This window comes from Ochotona curzoniae, unplaced genomic scaffold (assembly GCF_017591425.1).
Source record: "Ochotona curzoniae isolate NIBS_2020 unplaced genomic scaffold, NIBS_Ocur_1.0 contig_4877, whole genome shotgun sequence".
In the NCBI taxonomy this organism is placed as follows: Eukaryota; Metazoa; Chordata; class Mammalia; order Lagomorpha; family Ochotonidae; genus Ochotona; species Ochotona curzoniae.
Window position 1 is genome coordinate 214739 of NW_024466409.1, and position 21468 is coordinate 236206.

The 21468-nt window shown below is 50.4% G+C and overlaps 1 protein-coding gene across 1 annotated transcript in view; it reads left to right on the forward strand.

Moving 5' to 3' along the window:
- Nucleotides 1–16666, forward strand: part of OTOG (otogelin) — a 70085-nt gene extending 53419 nt beyond the window's left edge. Inside the window, exons 40-56 of the mRNA XM_040988431.1 lie at nucleotides 824–1007; nucleotides 3765–3985; nucleotides 4131–4269; nucleotides 5160–5354; nucleotides 5563–5775; nucleotides 6264–6368; nucleotides 6524–6631; nucleotides 7002–7103; nucleotides 9893–9991; nucleotides 10767–10807; nucleotides 11628–11703; nucleotides 11842–12020; nucleotides 12685–12789; nucleotides 13275–13394; nucleotides 14298–14343; nucleotides 16305–16384; nucleotides 16466–16666. Coding sequence (XP_040844365.1) covers nucleotides 824–1007; nucleotides 3765–3985; nucleotides 4131–4269; nucleotides 5160–5354; nucleotides 5563–5775; nucleotides 6264–6368; nucleotides 6524–6631; nucleotides 7002–7103; nucleotides 9893–9991; nucleotides 10767–10807; nucleotides 11628–11703; nucleotides 11842–12020; nucleotides 12685–12789; nucleotides 13275–13394; nucleotides 14298–14343; nucleotides 16305–16384; nucleotides 16466–16666 — 2214 coding nt within the window. The remainder of the gene's footprint in view (nucleotides 1–823; nucleotides 1008–3764; nucleotides 3986–4130; nucleotides 4270–5159; nucleotides 5355–5562; nucleotides 5776–6263; nucleotides 6369–6523; nucleotides 6632–7001; nucleotides 7104–9892; nucleotides 9992–10766; nucleotides 10808–11627; nucleotides 11704–11841; nucleotides 12021–12684; nucleotides 12790–13274; nucleotides 13395–14297; nucleotides 14344–16304; nucleotides 16385–16465) is intronic.
- Nucleotides 16667–21468: the final 4802 nt, after the last annotated feature.

A 21468-nucleotide genomic window follows, 5' to 3' on the forward strand; every position in this document is an offset into this window, starting at 1 on the left:
GTTTCAAGGACTATAGGAAAGTGGGTAAGACTATTATTTCCATACTGTTTCCTTCATGTTTAAAGGGGGGTATTGAGGGAGAAGCCCCACCCAGTTTCCCATCCATCCCAGGTCCCAGGTGTGGGGCATGCTCCGAGGGTCTTGCTCAAGTGGTTTTGATAGTTCACCAGTTATGAATCGCTGCCAATCTCGCCACTCCAAGCACAATGAGGTCTTTGAAGGACTCATTATTCTTGCTACTTCTAAAATTAACTTTGTTAATAAATGTGGTGGAAGCTATAGCTTTCGATTGTGCGAATTAGGGCGTGTTACGTGTTTAACACATATTGCCTGAGTCTCAATTTATGTCTGACCCAAAGGCAGACTCTGGGAATTTATCAGACGTAATTTCTGTCCTCAAACACTCACCATCCAGTGGAGCTGCAGTCAAGGGAACAAACAGATTCTTTCTTAATGGCCAGTGCGAGATGAGGAGGCTGTAGAGAAGGGGTATCCAGCCCCAAGGCTAGGGATTTAGGAAAAGTCGCCAAGAAGAAATGATTTGAGCAGAATTCAGAAAGTAGAAAGTGACTGAAAGAACTCAGGATTAGTGCTGATTTTGTTAAGATACAGCTTGATCCTGCTATTGTGAATCTGGGTTGCAGTCACAAAAAATATTTTCACGATTCTTGCATCTTAACCTTACATTGTGTTTTGGCTGCATGTGCCTGAAACAGCCTGGCCCTTAGCGGATGTCTAATATGTGTTTGTCAGATGATGGGTGGACAGATAGGTAGATGAATAAGCAAGCTGTATTCACATGGAGCCTACTCTATCTCCCAAGGTGACTGTGGACTCACAGGCTGTGTGGCCCCCTGTGAGCAGGTATGGGTTCCAGATTGAAGACACGGGCCACATGTATGTGATCGGGACGCCCATGCATATCAAGATCCAGTGGCTCCACAGCTCAGGACTCATGATCCTGGAGGCCAGCAAAGCCAGCAAGGCCCAGGGCCGTGGCCTGTGTGGTGAGCTGGGGCCCAGCTACGGGGAGAGGGGATGCTTCCCAGGCTTCCTTTGCACCCATACACAGGTTTTTGCTGGGACAGGGTTACAGGGCAGTGGTGCCCTGGCAAGGAGACTTAGTGTCTTGTGTCCTGGGACTGATCCTGCTAGCAGAGATGGCACATGGCTCTGTTCTCAGCTGGCTGTCCCCTCAGCCAGCTTTCCTAATAACCTCCTCAAGCCAGATGATCTCCCCATCTGTATGTGCCTGGTCACTTCACAAAGCACCTGCACCCTCACATCTCACTGACTCCAGCTCATCCACACATCAGCCTAGAGGTCGTTGTTAGTCTCCCCACTGGACTGAAGGCAAGGGGTGCTAAGAAGCTCAGTAGCTTGTCTGGAGTTATAGGAGTTATCATAGCCCATGGAGTCAGTGCTCTTTAGACTCTAGCTGACTGTAGAGAGTCCTCTAAGGGACTGGAGGTGTTATGATAGGGAAAAAAAAATACAGGTGGCACCTAAGTGTGGGCTGCTGCACTTTGCAAGGACTCAAACTCACGAGCACCTATGAGACACTCCATGAGAAGCTGCCACAGACATGGAAGTGACCATGTCTCACACACTGTTGTGCCGGATTTTTTAAATCCCCAGATAATCATCAAGTCTGAAGTCGGTGCTAAGGCAAAAAGGTGGTTTATTCAGGTTAGCCTAGGTAACCCAGCCTCCTCCCCCAGCCCAGCATGGTTGGGCGGGGGAGGGGCAGCCGCAGCCAAGGCTGCTAGGATCCACAGGGAGGGCAAAAAGAAGCGCAAGCCAGAAGAGAGAGAGAGAGAGCCCAAGCCCCCCAGTTCTTATACATTTCAGGTTATTAATTATACAGTCATGACTTAGAAGGCTTCTATTGGTGGGTTTGAAACAAGCAACTTTCAAAAAGTACAAATCGACGAGCTATTAGGCTGTGAATCTTATCAAATGCCAGGTACCTCCTTCCTGAGGAGTTGTCTGCCTACGTGACCTGCCAGGTGTCCTGCTGGGTGTCAGGTAGACTATCAGGCCTGAGGTTCACACAGCCCCCAGCCAAGCCATTAAGGCAGAATCACAAAAGGCAGAAAATCCCTAGGTTCTTCAACACACCACCCCCTTCATCCATCTGCATCCTTGTGTCCATGCACCTTCATTCAACATTCTACACACGACCTCATGACAGCCAGCTCCTGGCTCTTTTCTTTGTGTGTGTGTTAACTATGTAAAAGTCACTAGAAGCAAAACACGTAATACCTGCTTTCTGGAACTCTCATTTGCTGACTAAACATTCCTCACATGTGGACCAACTACCACCATCCTTCTCTCACTGTTTTTTTCTCCTGTTCTGTCCATTTCTGGAAAAGAGCTCAGTGGTCATTAGGAGCCCAGTGTCAACATATGCCTGAGAAAACCCTTGGTAACTCAAAGCCAAGCCCCAAATGTGACCATTAGGATTGCTAATACTTAGAGTTTTGTGTCAAATCATGCTGGAGATGGCAGAGAAGGCAGATCACTACATCTCTGTTTTATTGGTACACTTGACACCCTGGGTACTAATGACAAAGGAACACCTGAGATCATGGGAACCTAAAGGGAAATAAGGATACACTCAGCTGAAATTCTGCAAAGCCAGTCCTGCAAACTGGCAATGATTGCACTGAATTGAAAAGGTCCTGATGGCTGCCTCTGAGGCACCCCAGCAGCAAGGAGAGTTGAGAGCGTAGCTCGGGAGAGTCACGGGCAGGGGAAGTCATCTAGAGAATATAGACAGTGCATGAGAGATGAAGCTGGGATTTCAGTTAGAAGTTGTGAAAGATAACCCCACCACCACAACCTTCCCCTGGCTCCATGACAGTTAATTTCCAGCTCAAACAAATTCACAGGTGGTTTATGATGATTCAGAGGCACAGGTTCCTTCCATCTGGTGGCTCTGTCATGTTCAACTTGGGCTTCCAAGTCCCTAAAAGACAGGACAATGGGAAGTCCTTGTGGATAACACATGGAAGTGCCTCTCACCTTCACTGATGTTCCGTGGGCTGGGACTCCATCACATCTCCCCAGCTGCAAGGGTAGCTGGAACAGAAGGCCAACGACCAACAGTAAGCAGGCAGTGTAGTTAGTAATCTCTGCAAATGCAGAGTCTGATATAATGCCAGACTTAGAAGTTGCCGAACAGCATACAGGATTCCCATAGACCCTTTTACCCAGATGTACTATGGGCTTGTCCACACTGTATTTCATTTGCTTCTCTTTCTCTGTACTTCAAAATTTCCAGAAAAATGGAATTCAGAGATTATTCAGTGCAAAACTTTTGAAGTCCATGCATAATTTCTCCATAAGAAGGATTTTTCATGGACTTTTTGGAGACCCATCATGTGCATGGGTTTAAATATGTTGAGCCAAAATAAATTTATCTTTCAACTCTATTTCCATGAACTTGAAGTACCTTCATATGTGCATTTTATATGATTATGTTATCTATAAATATGCTTATATATTTTTCTGAATAATTTGAAAAGGAATTCAAAACGTCTCCCTTAATCCCTTCAGACTTTGATGTGTATCCTAACGACAATACTGGCGTGTTTTCCTATGCAGCAGTTGTCAGTTTCTCTGCACTTCATTCCCCATCTCTAAACACCGAAGATGATACTGACACTGGTTTCTGGGGATTGCTGTGAGGCCAGTGAGAACTGGCGATCTGGGAGAAGCACTGACCATCATGGCCATGAGACTTGCTCTGCTCCCCTCAGGTATCTGTGATGGAGACGCAGCCAACGACTTCACCCTGCAGGATGGTTCTGTGGCAGATGGACTCGAGGACCCTGCTCCCTTTCTGGAGAGCTGGCAGGTGCCCAGCTCCCTGGCCTCAGTGGGTCAGACCCGCTTCCGCCCAGACAGTTGTGCCACGGCTGACTGCTCACCCTGCCTTCGCATGGTTTCCAACCGTACCTTCAGCGCCTGCCATCGCTTTGTACGTGCCAGTGGGTCCAGTACAGGGGAAGCCACTTGGGAATGGGGAGAGCAGCACCTGCCTGCAGAAGCTCATGATAGAGGAGCTGGGCCTGCTTGGGGATGCGGTCTCAGGGTCAACAGCACGGTCTGATTTGTGTGCCCAGGTCTCCCCAGAGTCCTTCTGTGAGCTGTGGATCCGAGACACAAAGTATGTGCAGCAGCCCTGTGTGGCCCTGACCGTGTACGTGGCCATGTGCCACAAGTTCCACGTGTGCATTGAGTGGCGGCGCTCTGATTACTGCCGTGAGTGCGGGTGCAGGGGTCTCCGCCATTGCAATGGTTACCCTACCTCTTGGTACAAGGGGCACTTCTACCTGATCCAAGTTCAAGTCTTGGCTATCCCAGGTTTAATCATTCATATGTTTATCTACATTGATTAAAAGTTTATAAATACTATTTAATGATCCATTTTATGTATATAGATATTTTATATTAATGAACAAATTAGTTATGCTCTAAACTGATATATTAATGAATAATTAATTTTCCACTTAAATATATGGAGTCTCTATAAAATGAAGACAGCTCTAGTTCCTAAGGCCATCTTAAACAAGACAGGAGACAAGTATGTATGGTGACTTACATGAGCTCCCACAGCAGAGCTAATGGCCAGTGATCATTGTTCCTTTCACTTTACTACTGCAACTACTACTATTAGGATAGAGGCAGATCTGCTGTCTGCTTATTTACTACCCATCTGCTTATTCAACCCCCAACTATCTACCATGCTCAGGGTTAGTAAGCCATGCTGAAATGATGAGCCAGGACCTCAATCCAGGTCTCTCACTTGAGCTGTCACCTGCTGCCTCCCAGGATGCACATTAGCAAGTAGCTGGATTTGGGAGTAGAGTCAGGGCTCTGTCATGACCTGACTCAACCCAATCCTTGTACAAAGCCAACATGGGCCAGATCCAAACAATGAAACATGGCTCTACTCCACCAAACTTTATTTGTAGAAACCAACAGCAGCCTGGGTCTGTACAGCAGCCCACCTGGTCTAGAAGGAAGTGATACCACCAAGCTCCCTGACCTAGACACTGTACACCGTGCACCCCATCCTTGCCCTTCCCTGCCTCAGATGGGGAGCCCTGCCTAGGTCTGAGCAAGGCCTTGTGCCTGTTGTGCCCCTACAGCCTTCCTGTGCCCCAGCAACTCCACTTATCAGGCATGTGTGGCGGCCTGTGAGCCACCTGAAGCCTGCCAGGATGGGCTGCTGGGCCCACTGGACCCAGAGCAGTGTCAGGTACTGGGCGAGGGCTGCGTATGCTCTGAGGGCACCATCCTGCACCGGCGCCACTCTGCACTCTGCATCTCCGAGGACAAGTGTGGTAGGTTCCTCCCCACCCTGGTAGAGCCATCACCCAGGCTGAGCTGACCCTGGTGACCCCTTTAGCCTCCTGCTGCTGGTGGCTGAGGCCTTGCTGCAGCCCTCCAGATCTGCTCCAAGGGTAACCACTGTCCCAGGGGACTAAGACTGTGACATCTGGATCTGCCCCTATCCTCAGTGCCCCACACCTGTTTATGTCTCCGCTGCAGCCTGCACTGACAGCACTGGAATGCCGCGGGCCCTGGGGGAGACCTGGAACAGCTCTCTCAGCGGCTGCTGCCAGCACCAGTGCCAATCCCAAGACACCATCGTCGCAGTGGACCTGGAGTGCCCAGGCCCCCGCCTGGAGAGCTGCCCACGCTTTGGGGAGGTGGCCGTGCTCATGCCCACTGAGGACCCCTGCTGCCTGGGGTCTGTCTGCGGTGAGTCCTATACTTCGCTTGCCTGGCTCTCACCTTGTAGGATACCTTGTCCTGCCCCTGACCTTGATGGTGGGAACAGCAGATGACAAGCCTTATGGAAGTGAGCTTTGGGGGTGGTGTTACAGATACAGAGTCTGGAGCCGGGCAGCCTGACCCACTCTTCCTTTACCACCTATGGCCTGACAGCCTCAGACAAATCATTTAACTTCCTCTGTGCCTTCCCTGCATTCTGCTGTAGCATTAGGTTGTCAATAGCACCCCTTGGGTGGCAGTGTGAATTGCAGCCTGGGCATCGCCATCAAGCCTGAGCTCTTGGTAGGCTTCTGTCCCAGTTCTGGTCCCCTAGGTGGCCTTTGGAGCTTCCAGAAGTATGGGTCCTGGGTCTGAGGGAGGGAGTAGTGAGGTAAGGTGTCTAGGGAGTGACTAGTGCTGGAACATGTCAGGGATTCCTGGCCTCCAAGTAACAGGCTTTGTGGCACCCTGTCCAGTGTGTAACCAGACTCTGTGTGAGGGCCTGGCACCCACCTGCCGCCCTGGCCACCGACTCCTCACCCACTTCCAGGAGGATTCCTGCTGTCCCAGCTACAGCTGTGGTGAGAGATCCCGGGGTAGTAGAGTGGGACATAGCCCCAGGTGGTGGGAAGGAGGATTGTGTTCTGGCTGGAAGTGCAGCACAGCTGGCCAGGGATGAAGCCCATTCATGGCCAGATGGAATCTGGCCCCAGTACCTAAGATTCACCTTCTGCAGAATGCGACCCAGATCAGTGTGAGGAGAGGCTGGTCCCCAGCTGCCGCGAGGACCAGATCCTGATTGCCGGCCGCCTGGGGGACTCCTGCTGCACCTCTTACTTCTGTGGTAGGTGGATGCTCTGGAACACCTGCAGGACAGCTGGCTCACCTCACACTTGCTTCCCTGGGCAGCTGGAAGGCAGGCCCAGGGCTGTTCATAGGAAGGGGGGCAAGCAATGCACATGGAGAAAGGCAAAAATCTCCATCCAGAAAAACACATAGGACTAACGAGAAACAGATAGTACTGCACCAGGACACCAGTGCTGGGGTAGGATAAGGTTGTGTGAACCCAAGAAGGCCCTCCAGATTCTGACTCGGGTCATGAGGACTGTGATGCACAGCTGTGACCTGGGCTTCTGCCACCCTGAGCTGTCGAGGCTTCCCCTGACTCAGCCCCCGGCTCCTGTGTGACATGGGTGACTCCCCTCTCTCTGCAGCCTGTGGTGACTGTCCCGACCCCATCCCTGAGTGCCAAGAAGGGGAAGCGCTCATGGTGCACAGGAACAGCACAGAGCTCTGCTGCCCGCTGTACCAGTGTGGTGAGTCTCGCCTGAGCACGTGCTGGGCCAGGGCATGAATGGGGCTCTGGCACCTGCCACGTGGTCTTCAAACTAGGACCAGCACACCTGATCTGATGCCAGGAACACCAGCCCAACCCGAAGTAGTTCTGGCCAGGCTATGGAAGCTGTATAGTGAGGGGAGAAGGGAACCCCAAGCCTGTGCTCCTCAATGGAAGCCCCCAAGGGACAGAGGGAGGCGTGGAATCCAAGGAATGCTGAGGCCCCTGTGCTACTCCCAGCACTGACAAAACACCTCATTCTCTGACTGCCAGAGGCCACTGTTCTAGGCTCCCTTTGTCCCCGTGTGAGTACATGGCCTGTCCATGGACTCTGTACCCAAGGCCTTGGCTTCCCAAGCCTCCCAGGACCTGGTAGTTTGTCATAATGAACAAAAGTGGGTCCCTCCTGATGTACTTGACGCAGTAGTTCTATATTACGATGTGCATCAGGACTGTATATTCACAGTAGCTGGTAACAGCATCTACTGTGTGTCTACTACCTGAATATAACGTGTACTGTGTTCAAGGTACCTTGGCACAGTGTTGCTACATTCACAGAACCGTGAAGACATATATGTGCCATGTAGCAACTATCAAGCATAAGGGAGCTAGCATTGCGGACTTTCAGTAAACCTAGTAGATGGACGTGAACAAAATGGTATGCTTCAATTTACACAAACTACTTTGCTGGCTGACCTTAGGAATAGGTGAGATGGCCCTCACTTGTTCAGGGGAGTGTAGATAGTAAGGTCCCAAATGCCCCAGGGACAACCCTGACTGTGTTAAGGTCAAGAAGCAAGTGGTAAACCATACAGGCTCCCAGGCAAACTCTGAATGACCTGGCCATGGCTGCCCCAGAGGTCTCAAAGGCCCCTTGTCTGTGTTTGTGAAGCTGATCTGAGCAGACGTTAACTGTCCTCTCGCCTCCTCTCTCAATGCCTCTCCCACCCTACCCTCATTGTCGCGCTTCACTTGTGTTCCTCTGCGTTTCTCAGGAGGTAGGCTGGTAACACACACTGAGTGCAGGCACAGTCAGTCGCAGATCTGAGGCCTAGGTCTGCCGCTTGTGTGTGACCCAGGCGAAATTATAAAATCTCTGAGCCAAGGCTGCTCATGTGTAAGCTGGTGGTAGCCAGAGTGGATGTGGGCACAGCAGTTAAGATATACTTTGGGATACTTCTACCTATATCAGAGCACCTGGATTTGCATGTAAAACACCTGACTATAGTAGCTGGACGCCACAGAATGAGGAAAATGTTACAGAAATAGTTTTGTTCAGTTCATGTCTCTAGGAACTTGGGAGGTCCAGGGTCAAAGGGACTGCACGTGGTGAGGGTCTTCCTGGCATGGACTCTCTGTGTGGAGTCCTGGGGTGACATCGGGCATCACATGGTAATAGTGACGCAAAGGCAATGCACCAATGAGCTCTCATGACAGCTGTTCAGAGATCCATCGGTGCCTGGCTCTGCCCTTGTAACCTGTTCACCCGTCTCACTTTTCTATCTCACCATGGGGATTCGAGTTTGGCCTGAGTTTTGGTGGCGACATTCATGGCACAGCCGCCCTGAGGTGCTTGGGAATGGGGACTGCTGCTACCCCCACCTTCTCCAGACTTTGTCATCCCTTCATCATTACAAAGGCATGGTACAAATGTTGTAGAAAGTACAGATACCAAGCAAATGTAACAAAATGAGAAGACTGCTAGGTATCCCACTCTGAGAACACCAAAAATTTACTTGAAAGTCAGAACAACAGAAAAAGAAATAGAGACAAAGAAATTGATTGCCAACTCACTCCTCAAATGGCAAATGGCAGCAATAGCCAGGGTTGGACCAGCCCGAAGCCAGGAGCTTCCTCTGGGTGTCCCACGTGGAGAGCTTTATCTGCTATGCCACACCACTGGTCCTTAGTATTCTTCTTCTTCTTCTTCTTCTTCTTTTTTTTTTTTTTTTGTTAAAGATCTATGCATTTATTTGAAAGGCAGAGTAAGAGAGAGAGACATCTTCCACCTGCTGGTTCACTTCCTAAATGTTCACAAAGGCCAGTCTGAAGCCAGGATGCAGGGGCATCTTCCATGCTTTTTAGGGTGCATTAATGGAAAGCTATTTCAGTAATGGAGTAGCCAGGGGGCTGGCACTCCACAGTGCCAGTGAGTTTAGCTGCTATGCCACAGGCCCTATTTTAACATGTATATACATACATATATTTGTTTACATGAAAGGCAGAATGTTAGAGACATTGAAAGTGAGGGAAAGAGAGAAAGAATGTCTTCTATCAACTGGTTTACTCCCCAAATGCCTACAGCTACCAGGGCTGGACCAGGCTGAAGCCAGGAACCCAGAACTCCATCCATGTCTCCCTCATGAATGGCAGGAGCCTTAACAATGGAGCCATTATCAGCTGCCTCTCAGGATACATTAGAGAGAAGCTGGCTTGGAAGCTGAGAAGCCAGGCTTCAAACTGGCACTCTGACACAGGATGGGGGAATCCTAAGCAGCTCAACCCCCTGTACCACAGTGCCCCATGTGTCCTTCCAGACATGTTCTGTGCTTTTATATGTACAAGGGGTCTTCAAAAGTTCATGGAAAATGATTGTCATACAAAATCCCAAAGTGGCTCTGTGGGACACTCTGGCGCCTGGCCATGGAAGGTGCTGGACACACTAGGCAGACTTCACGAGGAACAGGAAGCACTTGCTCCCTAGCAAGTGTTGCATTTTTAGCCACATCGTCTATGACTGATGTGTCACTGGCTGCCTCTGCCCCACAGTGTGTGAGAGCTTCCGCTGTCCCCAAGTGCAGTGTGGCCTGGGCACAACCCTGGTGGAGGTGTGGAGCCCTGATCGCTGCTGCCCCTACAAGTCCTGCGGTGAGTCACTGCTCGGGGACCCACCATTGGGGTGGCTCTTGGGAGAGCCAACAACCAATAATGGTGTACTACAGCATGATTTACAAGAAGGAAAGGACAGCTCTGTTTTGTCTCTGGATGTGTTGCTAGTCCTTTTCCAGGCTTCCCTGGAAGGTGAACCTCCTGGGGGCAGGTGCTTGGGGTTTTTTAATTCATTGCTTGGTCCCCAGAGCATTGGGCAAAGCTCAGTACAGTGAGTGCTTAGAGCTGTTCGCTGCATGCATGATGACCTACCTGGGAGTTGGAGGGGCTGGGTGGTGCTTCATGGGCACTGTGTCCTGGAACGATCCATCCTTGAGAGCTTGCACAAGCTTGGCCTGTGCATCTGTGAGGCCTGGCAGTAGCCTGGGCTCACTGGGGCACTTTTGGGAAAGGCAGGTTAGAATGCCCACCCTCACCCAATCTGTTCCTAGAGAGACCCTGCCTTCATTCTCAAAAAGACTCTGGGGATGGAGGGTGTGGGAGGAACAGGAAATCCATGATTGATTGGGCTGCCTGTTCATTCTTGCTTCATACTCACTGGGGAGCCCGGACCCTCGCAGTGCCTGCCCAACCAAGTGAGCTGCCACCTCATGCAAGGGGTGAAGGGAGCTGATAAGCACCTCCATGTACACCCCACCCCTGCCCCACAGCCATAACTGGTACAGGAGGATCTGCACCTGCAGCAAAGCCCAGGAAATCCCAGGACTCTTCCTTAGGCATGCCTAGTCAAGCGGGTGCCACTGTTCTTTTTCAGAGTGTGACTGCGACACCATCCCAGTGCCCCGGTGCCATCTGGTATGGAAGCTTTACTCCTCCCTAGCTCCCTGGTTTCCCCCATCCCCAATTATCCTGCCTTCTCTCTCTCCTCCCTGGAGACTATATTCTCCTACAAGTGCAGAATCCTCACCTACAAGTCAGCAGCCTTGCCTGAAGCTCAGCCACTGGTTTCTGGGCCGGATGCCCTCCGTGGAGCTCATGCTTCACAAAGGTGGGGAGGATTTAGGAGCCGGATGCTGACATGGTGATAGTCATGAAGTGGGGCAAGGGAGGATGATGGTGAGTGATGCTGATGATGTCATGTGATGATGTTATAGGGAAGCTGGTGATTAATTGGGACAAACATGACAAGCACCTTCTGTGTATTGGGCCTTTTAAGTGTACCATCACATTAGTTCTCATGACAACCCCATGACTGTCTCAGTTACGCAAACAAGGAAGGTAAGGTCAAGGTCATGAGCCAGAACTGGAATCCAGGAGAGCTGACTCCAGAGGGCACATCATAAGCAGCAGGCTGCAGGGCAGGAAGAGGAGAGCAAAGACTGTCAGCCATGCACATTGCCTGACATCCCAGGCACTGTCTCACCTCATCCCAGGGCTTGGAGCCCTGCAACTGGTCACAGAAACAAAGTGGTGTCATCTGGATGGGGAGCAGGACATAAGGGAGCACCCCTCATCAGTAAGACTCAGGAGCCCAAACAGGAGTGAGACTGTGCTTTCAGGGCACCAGGATTCCCCGGCCCCACCCGATTCCTGCAGTGAGGCACCTGTCATACAGGGGCTAGGTGGCAGACTGCTCCCAAGGGAGCTGACCCTCCATGCTACTGTCCCCTCACAGTGGGAGAAGTCCCAGCTGGATGAAGAATTCATGCACAGCGAGGAGAACGTGTGCGGCTGCGCCAAATATAAGTGTGGTGAGTGCGGCAGGGTGGGCCATAGTGGAGGGAGCCAGTGCAGGTGAGCCCCAGGTCGGCCCACCAGGTGGGGATGGGGGTGGGGAGGTGTCAGTGGCTGAGCTCTTGGTGACTGCTGCACCTTGCACACCCTTGCAGTGAAGGCCCCTGTGTGTCTGAGCCGTGAGCTGGGAGTGATGCAGCCAGGCCAGACAGTGGTGGAGCTTTCAGCAGACGGCGTGTGCCACACTTCCCGTTGCACGGACATGCTGGACCCCCTCACCAGCTTCTACCAGATCAACACTACCTCCGTGCTATGTGACGTCCACTGTGAGGCGGTAGGGGGCAAGTGAGGGGCCTGGCAGGAGACAGACGAGTATTTGTAGCCTGCCCCAAGCCCTACCCTCGCCACCCACCTTCCCCCCAACACACACACACACACACACACACACACACACACACACACACACACACACACACACAGCCTAGGCAGAGGGCATCAGGGGAGCTGTCTGTAGCACCCAGGGTAGGAACAAGAAGAGCAAAGGGAGGATTCTGGGCTTGGTCAGGTGGGCAAGGACAAATACATTATTAAAGCACCTGCTGAAGTCCTGGCATGTGCCCTATTGTGGTTTGGGCATTTCCATTTCTACAATTTGCTGAATGTTCAACATGCACAGTAACTAGCTTCTGGCATATACTAAATAAAAAAGAACAAGGACAGAGGTTAGAGTCATTCTCATGTTTTGGATGAGAACAGCCAAGATGTAAGGAGGTTCTGTCCTTTCTAACATCCCGAAGGCACTGTCCCTTGCCCATAGAAAATGCTGTCATTAGTGGCAATACGGGGGCCTTAGGACAGTTGTCACAGAGGCCTGCCCACACAGGGCAGACAGGCTTACACGAGGCATCCCTTGGGCATCCCTTGGAGAAGACCACACGTGGATGGTAAAGGCAGAGCCATTGACAAGGTCATGTACCCCACCCTGCTGTGTCCCCCAGAACCAGGAGTATGAGCACCCACGGGACCTGGCAGCCTGCTGCGGCTCCTGCAGAAACGTGTCCTGCCTCTTCACCTTCCCCAATGGCACCACTTCCCTGTTCCTGGTAAGCTGCTCCCAAGTAGATTACCTGGGAAAGTATCCCCTCTTAGGCCCCAGGCCCAAGACCACAGATGTGATCTTTATATTTTCATTTTTAAAATATTTATTTGATTTACTTGAAAAAGTTACAGTGAGAGAGTGGGAGAGAGATCTTCCATCTCCTGATTGACTTTCCAAATGGCCACAATAGCCAGATCTGGGCTGGTCTGAAGCTAGGAGTCAGGAGCTTCTTCTGGGTCTCCCATGTGGATACAGGGTCCCAAGGCCTTGGGCTATGCTTTGCCACCTCCTCAGGTGGCAGGGAGCTTGATTAGGAAGTGGAACCACTGGGAGTCAAACTGACATATGTATGGGATGCAGGCACTTCAGGCAGAGGACTACTGTGCTATGCCATCATACCAGTCCACAGATGAGATTGTAAGCATTGCTCAGCTCTGGAGCTGTGTCACCTGATAGGCCACGACTGCTCTCTCCCACTCTGCCCCACAGCCTGGCACGTCCTGGATTGCAGAGTGCACACGCCACCACTGCGGCAGCACCCCAATGGGCGCTGTGCTCGTGCGCTCGCCCATCAGCTGCCCGCCACTCAACGAGACTGAGTGCGCCAAGGTCAGTGCCTCCTGTCCTCCCCTGACACAGCATGGCCTCAGGCCAGGGACCTCAGCTGTCTCAAAGGCAGCAGAGGGAGCTGAGTGGGGGAAAGTTCTGGGTGCAATTCCCCACAGCCTGTCCCTAAGGATTTGCAGTCCCAAATCCACATTGCTCCCAGTTTTTTTCTTTGCTCTGAGTACATTGTTCACTCAGCACACCCATGAATACGCATGCCCCAGCATCTCTAGGACCCTCATGTAGACACAGTCCTGCTCACACACATCATGTACAGGCCCTAGTCAGTCTGTGATGGGCTCCAGCCCCAGCATGGACAGCTGTAAGTGCGGCACACCTAAGGCATTTGAAGATTTGATTGTGGCCTAGGAAACAAAGGAATATACATGGTCATGCACATCCACATGTAGGGAATTACTCCTGCATACCCACAGAAACACATGCACATGCACAATGCATTCTCAATGCATTGTTATATCTCTTTCACTAAAGAGCAGCAGAGCTGTAAGGGAGTTTGCCCCCATCTTAGGGATGAGAAAATTAAGCCCCGGAGGAAGGGGCCACTTCTGTAGCCTGAGTTCATACCACTTACCCAACTGCACTCCTTCTTCCCTGACCATATAGACAGGGTGGCATGACAACTACGAGACAGGAAGGCAGCAGTCTGGGGAATGACAGGAGGCTTGCACCTCTTCCAGGCTCTAGCCTTGCTGTCAGTTGTCCCAAGCAATCAGGGTGGTCCAGGGACCCAACCTTCCTCCACTCAGCAGGGCTTGGAGCTCCTGCCTTGGGAAATCATGGGAGCAAGAGTGGAGACTCTTGGACTCCTTGCGCTGTTTCCTGGGATCTTGGCTCCTGGTCTGGGACAGGGGTTTTCCCACTCGCCTCCCCATTCTCTCCCTCTAGGTTGGGGGCTCTGTGGTGCCTTCCTTGGAAGGATGTTGCAGGACATGTGAGTGAGTAGGGTGGGAGTCCAGGGGGAGAGGGTGCTGGTTGGAGGAGGGGATGAGGTGGCAGCTCTGCAGGTATGAGATTAATAAACAATGTGCCCTCCTCAACGAGGCTTGCGACACTGGCACAGACCCGCAGGTGGTCATGCTCTTGTCCCAGTACAAGGCTTCTGCTCTGACTGGAGACAGTGGACACCGCTATCTTACATTCAGGAGGCCACCACTCTACTGTCTCCTTCCCTGGCCCAGATGCCCTTAACACAAGTTCCTTTTGGTGGTAAAGAGCCCTGGCTGTGGAGGTGCTTCCTGTGTGCCCTGCTGGGTCAGAGACTGTGCATCTTTTCTTATCCCTGGCTCCTGCAGCATTCAACACCTGGAACTTCCTGCCCCTGTCCAAGTGCATGCATGCCACCTCATGCATGCGCCAACCCTATCCTTGGAAGCTATGAATTTAAGACTTTTTCAGTTCATATGACCTACTCCAGGAATGTTGGGCTCAGAGCCATTGGTTGAACCATGTTCCTCTCCTCAGATTCTCCGGGGACCCTGTTTCCTGTGGTCCTCATTAGTCCTCTCTCTCCTCCACGAATTAGTGCCCACTGTTACCCAGGTATTCTGCCCAGAAGCCCACTGCACCGGAAGCAGGAAGCTGCCTTGCTGTTTCCAACCACATTTCTTCTGCTAGGGGGTCCAAGCTCTGGGAGTACGGCTGGGGGAGGGCCCCTCTGCCCCCTACCTCTGGGAAAAGGCCATTTGATCCACAGCACATGCTGGGTAGCAAACACGACCTCTAGACTTGCATGGGAATGCTTCAACAGTGCCTGCTCAGCTGGTGCCCACCAAGGCCTTCACCACTTTGCTCTGTCGGGCACTAGGAGCTGAGTGCCATGGCAGGAACAGCCTTCAGTTGTCTTGCTCCCTGAGACCAGAGAAGGATAAAGTGGGTTAGTTCTGAGCACCAGCCAACTAGTCAGTGGTAAACCTTTAGGTGGTGGTGCCAAGGCCAGGAGAAAGGAGTTCATCCCATTCCTGGTGGGCACCCCAGCTTACATGGTGAGTTCATGCATCCAGCATATATTGTCAAGCACCATCTATGCACCTGGCCCCATGCTGGGCATTCCCCACAGCATAAACAAGACAGATAACTAGTAAAATACATTATGGGGTGGAAGTACTGAGCTGTTGTCCCTTGGGGGCCTTCATCAAGAAAAAGAACACCAAAGCATGAATCTGCACTCAGGTGTGAACAGTGAATATTTGTTTGGTGTTAGAATAACTTAAATTGTGGAAGGGACTCATGCAAAAGGCAATCCTGAAGCTAATATGTCAACCACATAAATATATCTGGTAGTACAGTTATGGAGTCCTGGATGAGAAAAAGGCGAGGGGGAGGGTTGGATGGAGAGAAGGGAGATCGGGAAAGGCCCTGATGGGGAGGTACAGGAGGAGACAGGCGTAAACTGCTAGAGGAAGTGTGGGCACTTAAGACCCACATGATCAGTTGTCCGTGAGAGGCATCCAGGTGGAGCAAACCCACAGGCCCCACCAGTTGCCATCACCGGGTCTGTGTGGTGGTAACTCCTTAGCATCGTCTGATTGATATGAAACTGAGCAAACCTGATGTGTGGAGTGTCCACCTGAGACTGGGGTTTCTGAGCATTCAAAATATTGCACAGTCTTATTGTTAGAAGCTTTCTCAGGACACTGAAGCTCAAGGACATGGCCCAGTTCACCAGCAGAGGGCGCTGAGCCTGGCGGGGATGGGGAGAGGCAGTCTGTCCACCCAGGCCTTGTCCTTTGGGTCCCTTGCTCACATTGTTGTCTGCCTCCCTCAATGGACTCTGGTTCCTTCCAGAGCCCTGGGCTGATGGGCAAGGGCACACACATGGGCACCAGCATAGGAGGGAAGGCTCTGCAGCATGACACTGCCTGGCCACAGGTGTCCTGTCCCCTCTACCCCCAGGTAAGGAGGACGGACGCTCCTGCAAGAAGGTGACCATCCGCATGACCATCCGCAAGAATGATTGCAGGAGCAACACCCCGGTGCGTGGTGCCCCTGTGGCCATGGGAGGGGCCCAAGGAGAGGAGTGGGGGTGGGATGCTTCACTGGCCTGCCTTCTCCAGGTGAACCTCGTGTCCTGCGATGGGAGGTGCCCCTCCGCCAGCATCTACAACCACAACATCAACACCTACGCCCGCTTTTGCAAATGCTGCCGCGAGGTGGGGCTGCAGCGGCGCTCTGTGCAACTCTTCTGTGCCACCAATGCCACCTGGGTGCCCTACACGGTGCAGGAGCCCACCGACTGTGCCTGTCAGTGGTCCTGAGGCCTGGAAGGCCAGGGCTGCCCCTGCCACTCCTACCTTCTGCTTCCAGCTGGCTCAATACTGTCATGATTAGTGTTAAAGTTGGTGGAGAACTGCTACATTTTTGAGGAATAGAATGGTAGGCAGAGTCCCTAAGAAAGCCCAGAGGGGCCACACCTGACGTGCCTGGCTCCTTTACTGGGCACCCCCTCCACACAAGGGAAAATGCTATAGCTAAAGGCTCTGGAAACAACTCTGTTCGGCTTGAGGTTGGTAAGCGCCACAGATGCAAGAACACCAGCCTTGGCACAACTGAACCTAGCCAGTTATTTGCAGAGTCAGTATACCCTGACCCTTTTCCTCTTGGTCCTATTGACCATGGGAGAAACACAGTAGAAGGAAAGGGGCCTTCTCTGAACCCTTCAAGCCCATGTGAAGCTGCCCAGAAGGACTTCCCAAAAGCAAAGAAAGTAGGATGGAGGATCAGAGTCCCCTCCTCCAAATCTGTGAGCTCAGACCCTTCAGGTCCTCTGTCCTGTAGGAGAGATGCTCTTGTGTCCTGCTATTGTAACTGAGAAAAAAATATGGGCCTTCTTAGCATTTTGCAATGGCTCAGCCCAGCCCCCAGCTCTCAGCTTTGTTTGCAATGAGCCCTTTCTCCAAGGAAACAGGATCTTCAGGGCCCTGAGTGACCCCACACATTCTAGGCTCCATAGGTGCAGGAGGGTGTCTGTCAGCACAAACTACAACTCTGTGAAACCCCAATGTCCCTGAGACTCTCATAGCCTGTTTCCAAAACAGTCTGCTTCCTAAGAACAGGGCTGCAGCATCTCCTGCCCCAACTCCAGGTCCTCCTGCCCAGCTTGCCTCTGTGCCTCTGGATCTGAAAGGCGTGAACAGTAGAGCTCTTCAAGCCCCAGTGTTATTTGGGCTGCTGCACCCCTTGAGGCCAGAGGGGTTATGACATGGTGGTCCCCACCTGTCCCCACAAGCCTCTCTGCTCCTATGCCTGTGTTCTACTCCTGTGTCAATAAACCATGGGAAACCTTTGGTCTCAGAGCATCTGGGGGGTGCACGCTCGCTTTGAATCTGCAGGAGCATCCGCTAGGATAAGAATTCTCTCCTTGTGGGTCTTGAAGATGAGGATTTTCTCTTGTCCTATCCATTCTCAGGTTCTGCTCCATTTGGAGCAGACCTTCAGAGGAGGTTCTGCCTAGTTAAGAATGGACTAATCAGAGACTGGCTTCCAGAAGGAAGAGGTGTGAGGAAGGGTGAAGGAAAAGGACGTTGAATGCAGGTGAGGGAACTGGGAGGGTCCCAGTGGGTGGGACCAATGCAGATGCTCTCCCAGAAGATGTGCATGGGGCACACCCGCATCATGGCCTCTCAGGAGCTTCAGATAAGTTTCCCTGTTGTTCTCCTAGAGCTCAGCTGGCTGCAGAAGTCTGCAGAGAATCCAACAATAGGTTCTTGGTGACTTCTCACCTTGAAATGACTATAGGCTCACCAAAGGAGCAAGTAGGGAGTGTGTTGCTGGGTTGTGGGGAAGAGGAATGGGCAGCATCCCTCACCAGAGGGAGTAATGCTAGGAGTCTGACTCAGTGCTCATGGGGCAAGTAAGTGTTCCACTCCCCTGAAAAGAATAAATCCTGTATTTTGGACACCAAGACTTGGGAACTTAGATTTTCACATGTAAGTTTATCCTCTTATGGCACAGCTACGTCTAACATGGACCTTGGGACTCTTCCTAAAGAAAAAGTAGATTTACAGTCTGTTAAGCAGCATATTCCTCCCCAACCCCAGCTCCTCCACCACTGATAATTTTATCTAAAAGGTGGAGAGAGAGAGCTTCTGTGTGCTGGTTCACTTCCCAAATGACAGCAGCCGGCCTAAGCCAAAGCTAGGAACATGAAGTTCCCTCTGGTTTTCCCATGTAGAGGCAGCCACTTGTTGCCCTTAAAGTGTACTGCAGTGAGAAGCTTGATTGGAATCAAAGACGGGATTCAAAGCCAGGGATCCCAAAATGAGATACACACTTATGAATAATAAATGGATCAAAGAAGTCACAATGAAAATGAGAAACATTTTAATCTGCATGATTATGAAATAATGACTCACTAAACTTGTGAGCTAGTTAAAGAATTAGGACATTCAGCCTTAATAGTGTACTTCGTATTTCTTAATTTCCCATCACTACAGTGGGACATGGAATGAGACACAGCTTCCAAACTTTCCCCATCACCAATGATGATCTATGTTTTGAAGTCAGTCCTTTCCTTTGCCATAAGCACAATCCCTAAATCACATATCAACAGTTTTCAGTATTAAATTTAGAGTTCAATGAAGCATGACTTCAAATATATCTTTAATGCAACTTGATTTTAAACTCCAACGTCCTATTATACGTGAAGTTATATTAGGACATAAGGCAGTTCCTCAAGCACTGCCAATGTTTGTTGACTGCTCATCCTCCCTTCACCATCTGTATGTACATATGAGAAAATGGCCTATGAGTGCAGCTGCTATATAGATGGGAAGGGAGCATTAGGTCAAGTTAGTCAGCCTTGGCCTCAACATCTTTTGATAAACGTCTGATTTATGTGTGATGTCTGGCAGGGTGGTCTGCTCCCCACCTCCTGACACTACTGACCCAGTGTCAGGCTTTCCTTCCTAGGTTCCAGTTGGTTCCAGCTGCTCCTCTCTTACCATATTACTTAAAGGAGACTATCAATTTCAGTGATTAAACCCTATTGCTGGAATCACAGAGGCCTGGCTGTCCACCTGACACCACCTCCTGAAAGCCAACCTTCTGCTCCATCTTTTTGGACCAAACTCCCAGTCTTCTTTGCCGAGTTCTCTCCTGGGGAGAGCACTTCTTTTAGATTAAGACACCTTAGTGAAAGATTAACATAAGGAAAATCAACAACCTATTCTGGAGGGTGAGGACCCTGGACTTTAATCAGTGTTGCCCATCTGATCTCCAAAATGTCAGTACCAGCAGTGCTTCTATTTGGAAAGGTCTGTTTAAATGTAAGAACACATAGATTTTAATTGAACCACTATTTCTAGATATCCACTAGGGGCAGGTGTTAGGCACAGAGGCTATGATGCCCCTTGGGATACACACATTCCCTATCAGAGTTCCTAGGTTCAAGTCCTGGCTCCACTCCTGACCCTAGCTTTCTGCTATCCCAGGCAGTGGGAGAGCAGAAGATGGCTCAGATGCTTGGCTCCCCGCCAGCCATATAGGAGACTCAGACTGAGTTCCAGCCTCCAGACTTCAGCCTTACCTGGATCAGCCCCGCATCAGCTGTTGCAAACACTGAAGAGTGAACCAGCAGATGGAAATCCAACTTGCCCCTCTGTCTCTTTCTGTCTTTTAAGTAAATGAGTGTTAAAGATGCCATGCCTGGGTTTACAGCTACTATAACATTGGGTGTCAATCACCTTGAAAGAATTGAGGAGAAGTTGTGTTCACACTGACAGGCCTCCCCTGTGTGGACAAAAAAGGCAATCCACCACGCCTGACCTGGGTGCCACTCCGGCCTCTTACTCCACACTGGTCACTGATGAGAGTGCATGCCCACTCCTAGCACACACCTCCAGATACTCCCTAAAGGAACAGTTACTCCATTAAGCTACCGAAGCACAAAAATAAAATCCATCAGAGGAGAAAACCAACAAGCTTTTATTGAAATGCCTAAGAATAAACAGAGGTAGAAGAAAACAAACAAACAAACAAACAAACAAGGAAAACAACAAGGAAGACTCTCCCAAAGGAACACAAAAACACTTCAGTTTTAGAATGTGAAGATGGATAGAGGAATTGCTTGGGAAAAAAATTTAATGACAAGACTACTCAAAAATGAGAAGCAAATACAGAAATTTTTAAAAATCCATACACAACATGAATGGAAACATTTCCCGTGAGACAGAAACCTCCAAATTAAACTGAATCAGGAGAAAAAAAAATTCATTATTCCAAACAAAGAATACAGTAGAAAGCCTTAGCAACAGACTTGGAGAAACAGAAGAATCTCTGAATTAGAAGATAAATCTTTTTTTTTTAATTTATTTTTATTGGAAAGTCAGATATACAGAAAGGAGGAGAGACAAAAAGGAAGATCTTCTGTCTGTTAACTCACTCCCTAAGCGGCCGCAACAGCTGGAGCAGCTCCAATCTGAAGCCAGAAGCCAGGAGCTTCATCCAGGTCTCCCACATGGGTTCAGGGTCCCAAGGCTTTGGGCTGTCCTTGACTGCTTTCCCAGGCCACAAGGAGGAAGCTCAATGGGAGATGGGCCCGCAGGGATTAGAACTGGTGCCCATATGGGATCCCAGCACATGCAAGGCAAGGACTTTAGCCACTAGGCTATTATGCCCAGCCCAGAAGATAAATCTTTTGAAGACTCTCATTTAGACAAAAAAGAACAAATGGAAAAAAAACAAAAATAGTGTTCAAGACTTATGGGATACTATCAAATGAGCTAGCATACATGTTTTAGGAGTTTCTGAAGGCATGGAAAGAGATTGGGTTAGAAGACCTACATGATGACACAATGTAGTCAAGCTTTCCACAGTAAAACACAAGAGATTCTAAAATGTACATGAGAGAAAATGCAGATAGCCTTCAAAGACTCTCCAATTAGATGCATAGCTCACTTCTCTTAGAAATCCCACGGGCCAGGAAAGAAAGGAGAGACATAGTCTATGTCTGAGAAGAAAGGGATTTCAATTCAGATTACTATACCCAGCAAAAATCCCATTTACATGTGAAAGCAAAAAAAAAAGACTTTCCAAAAACAAATGGAAAGAATTTGCCACC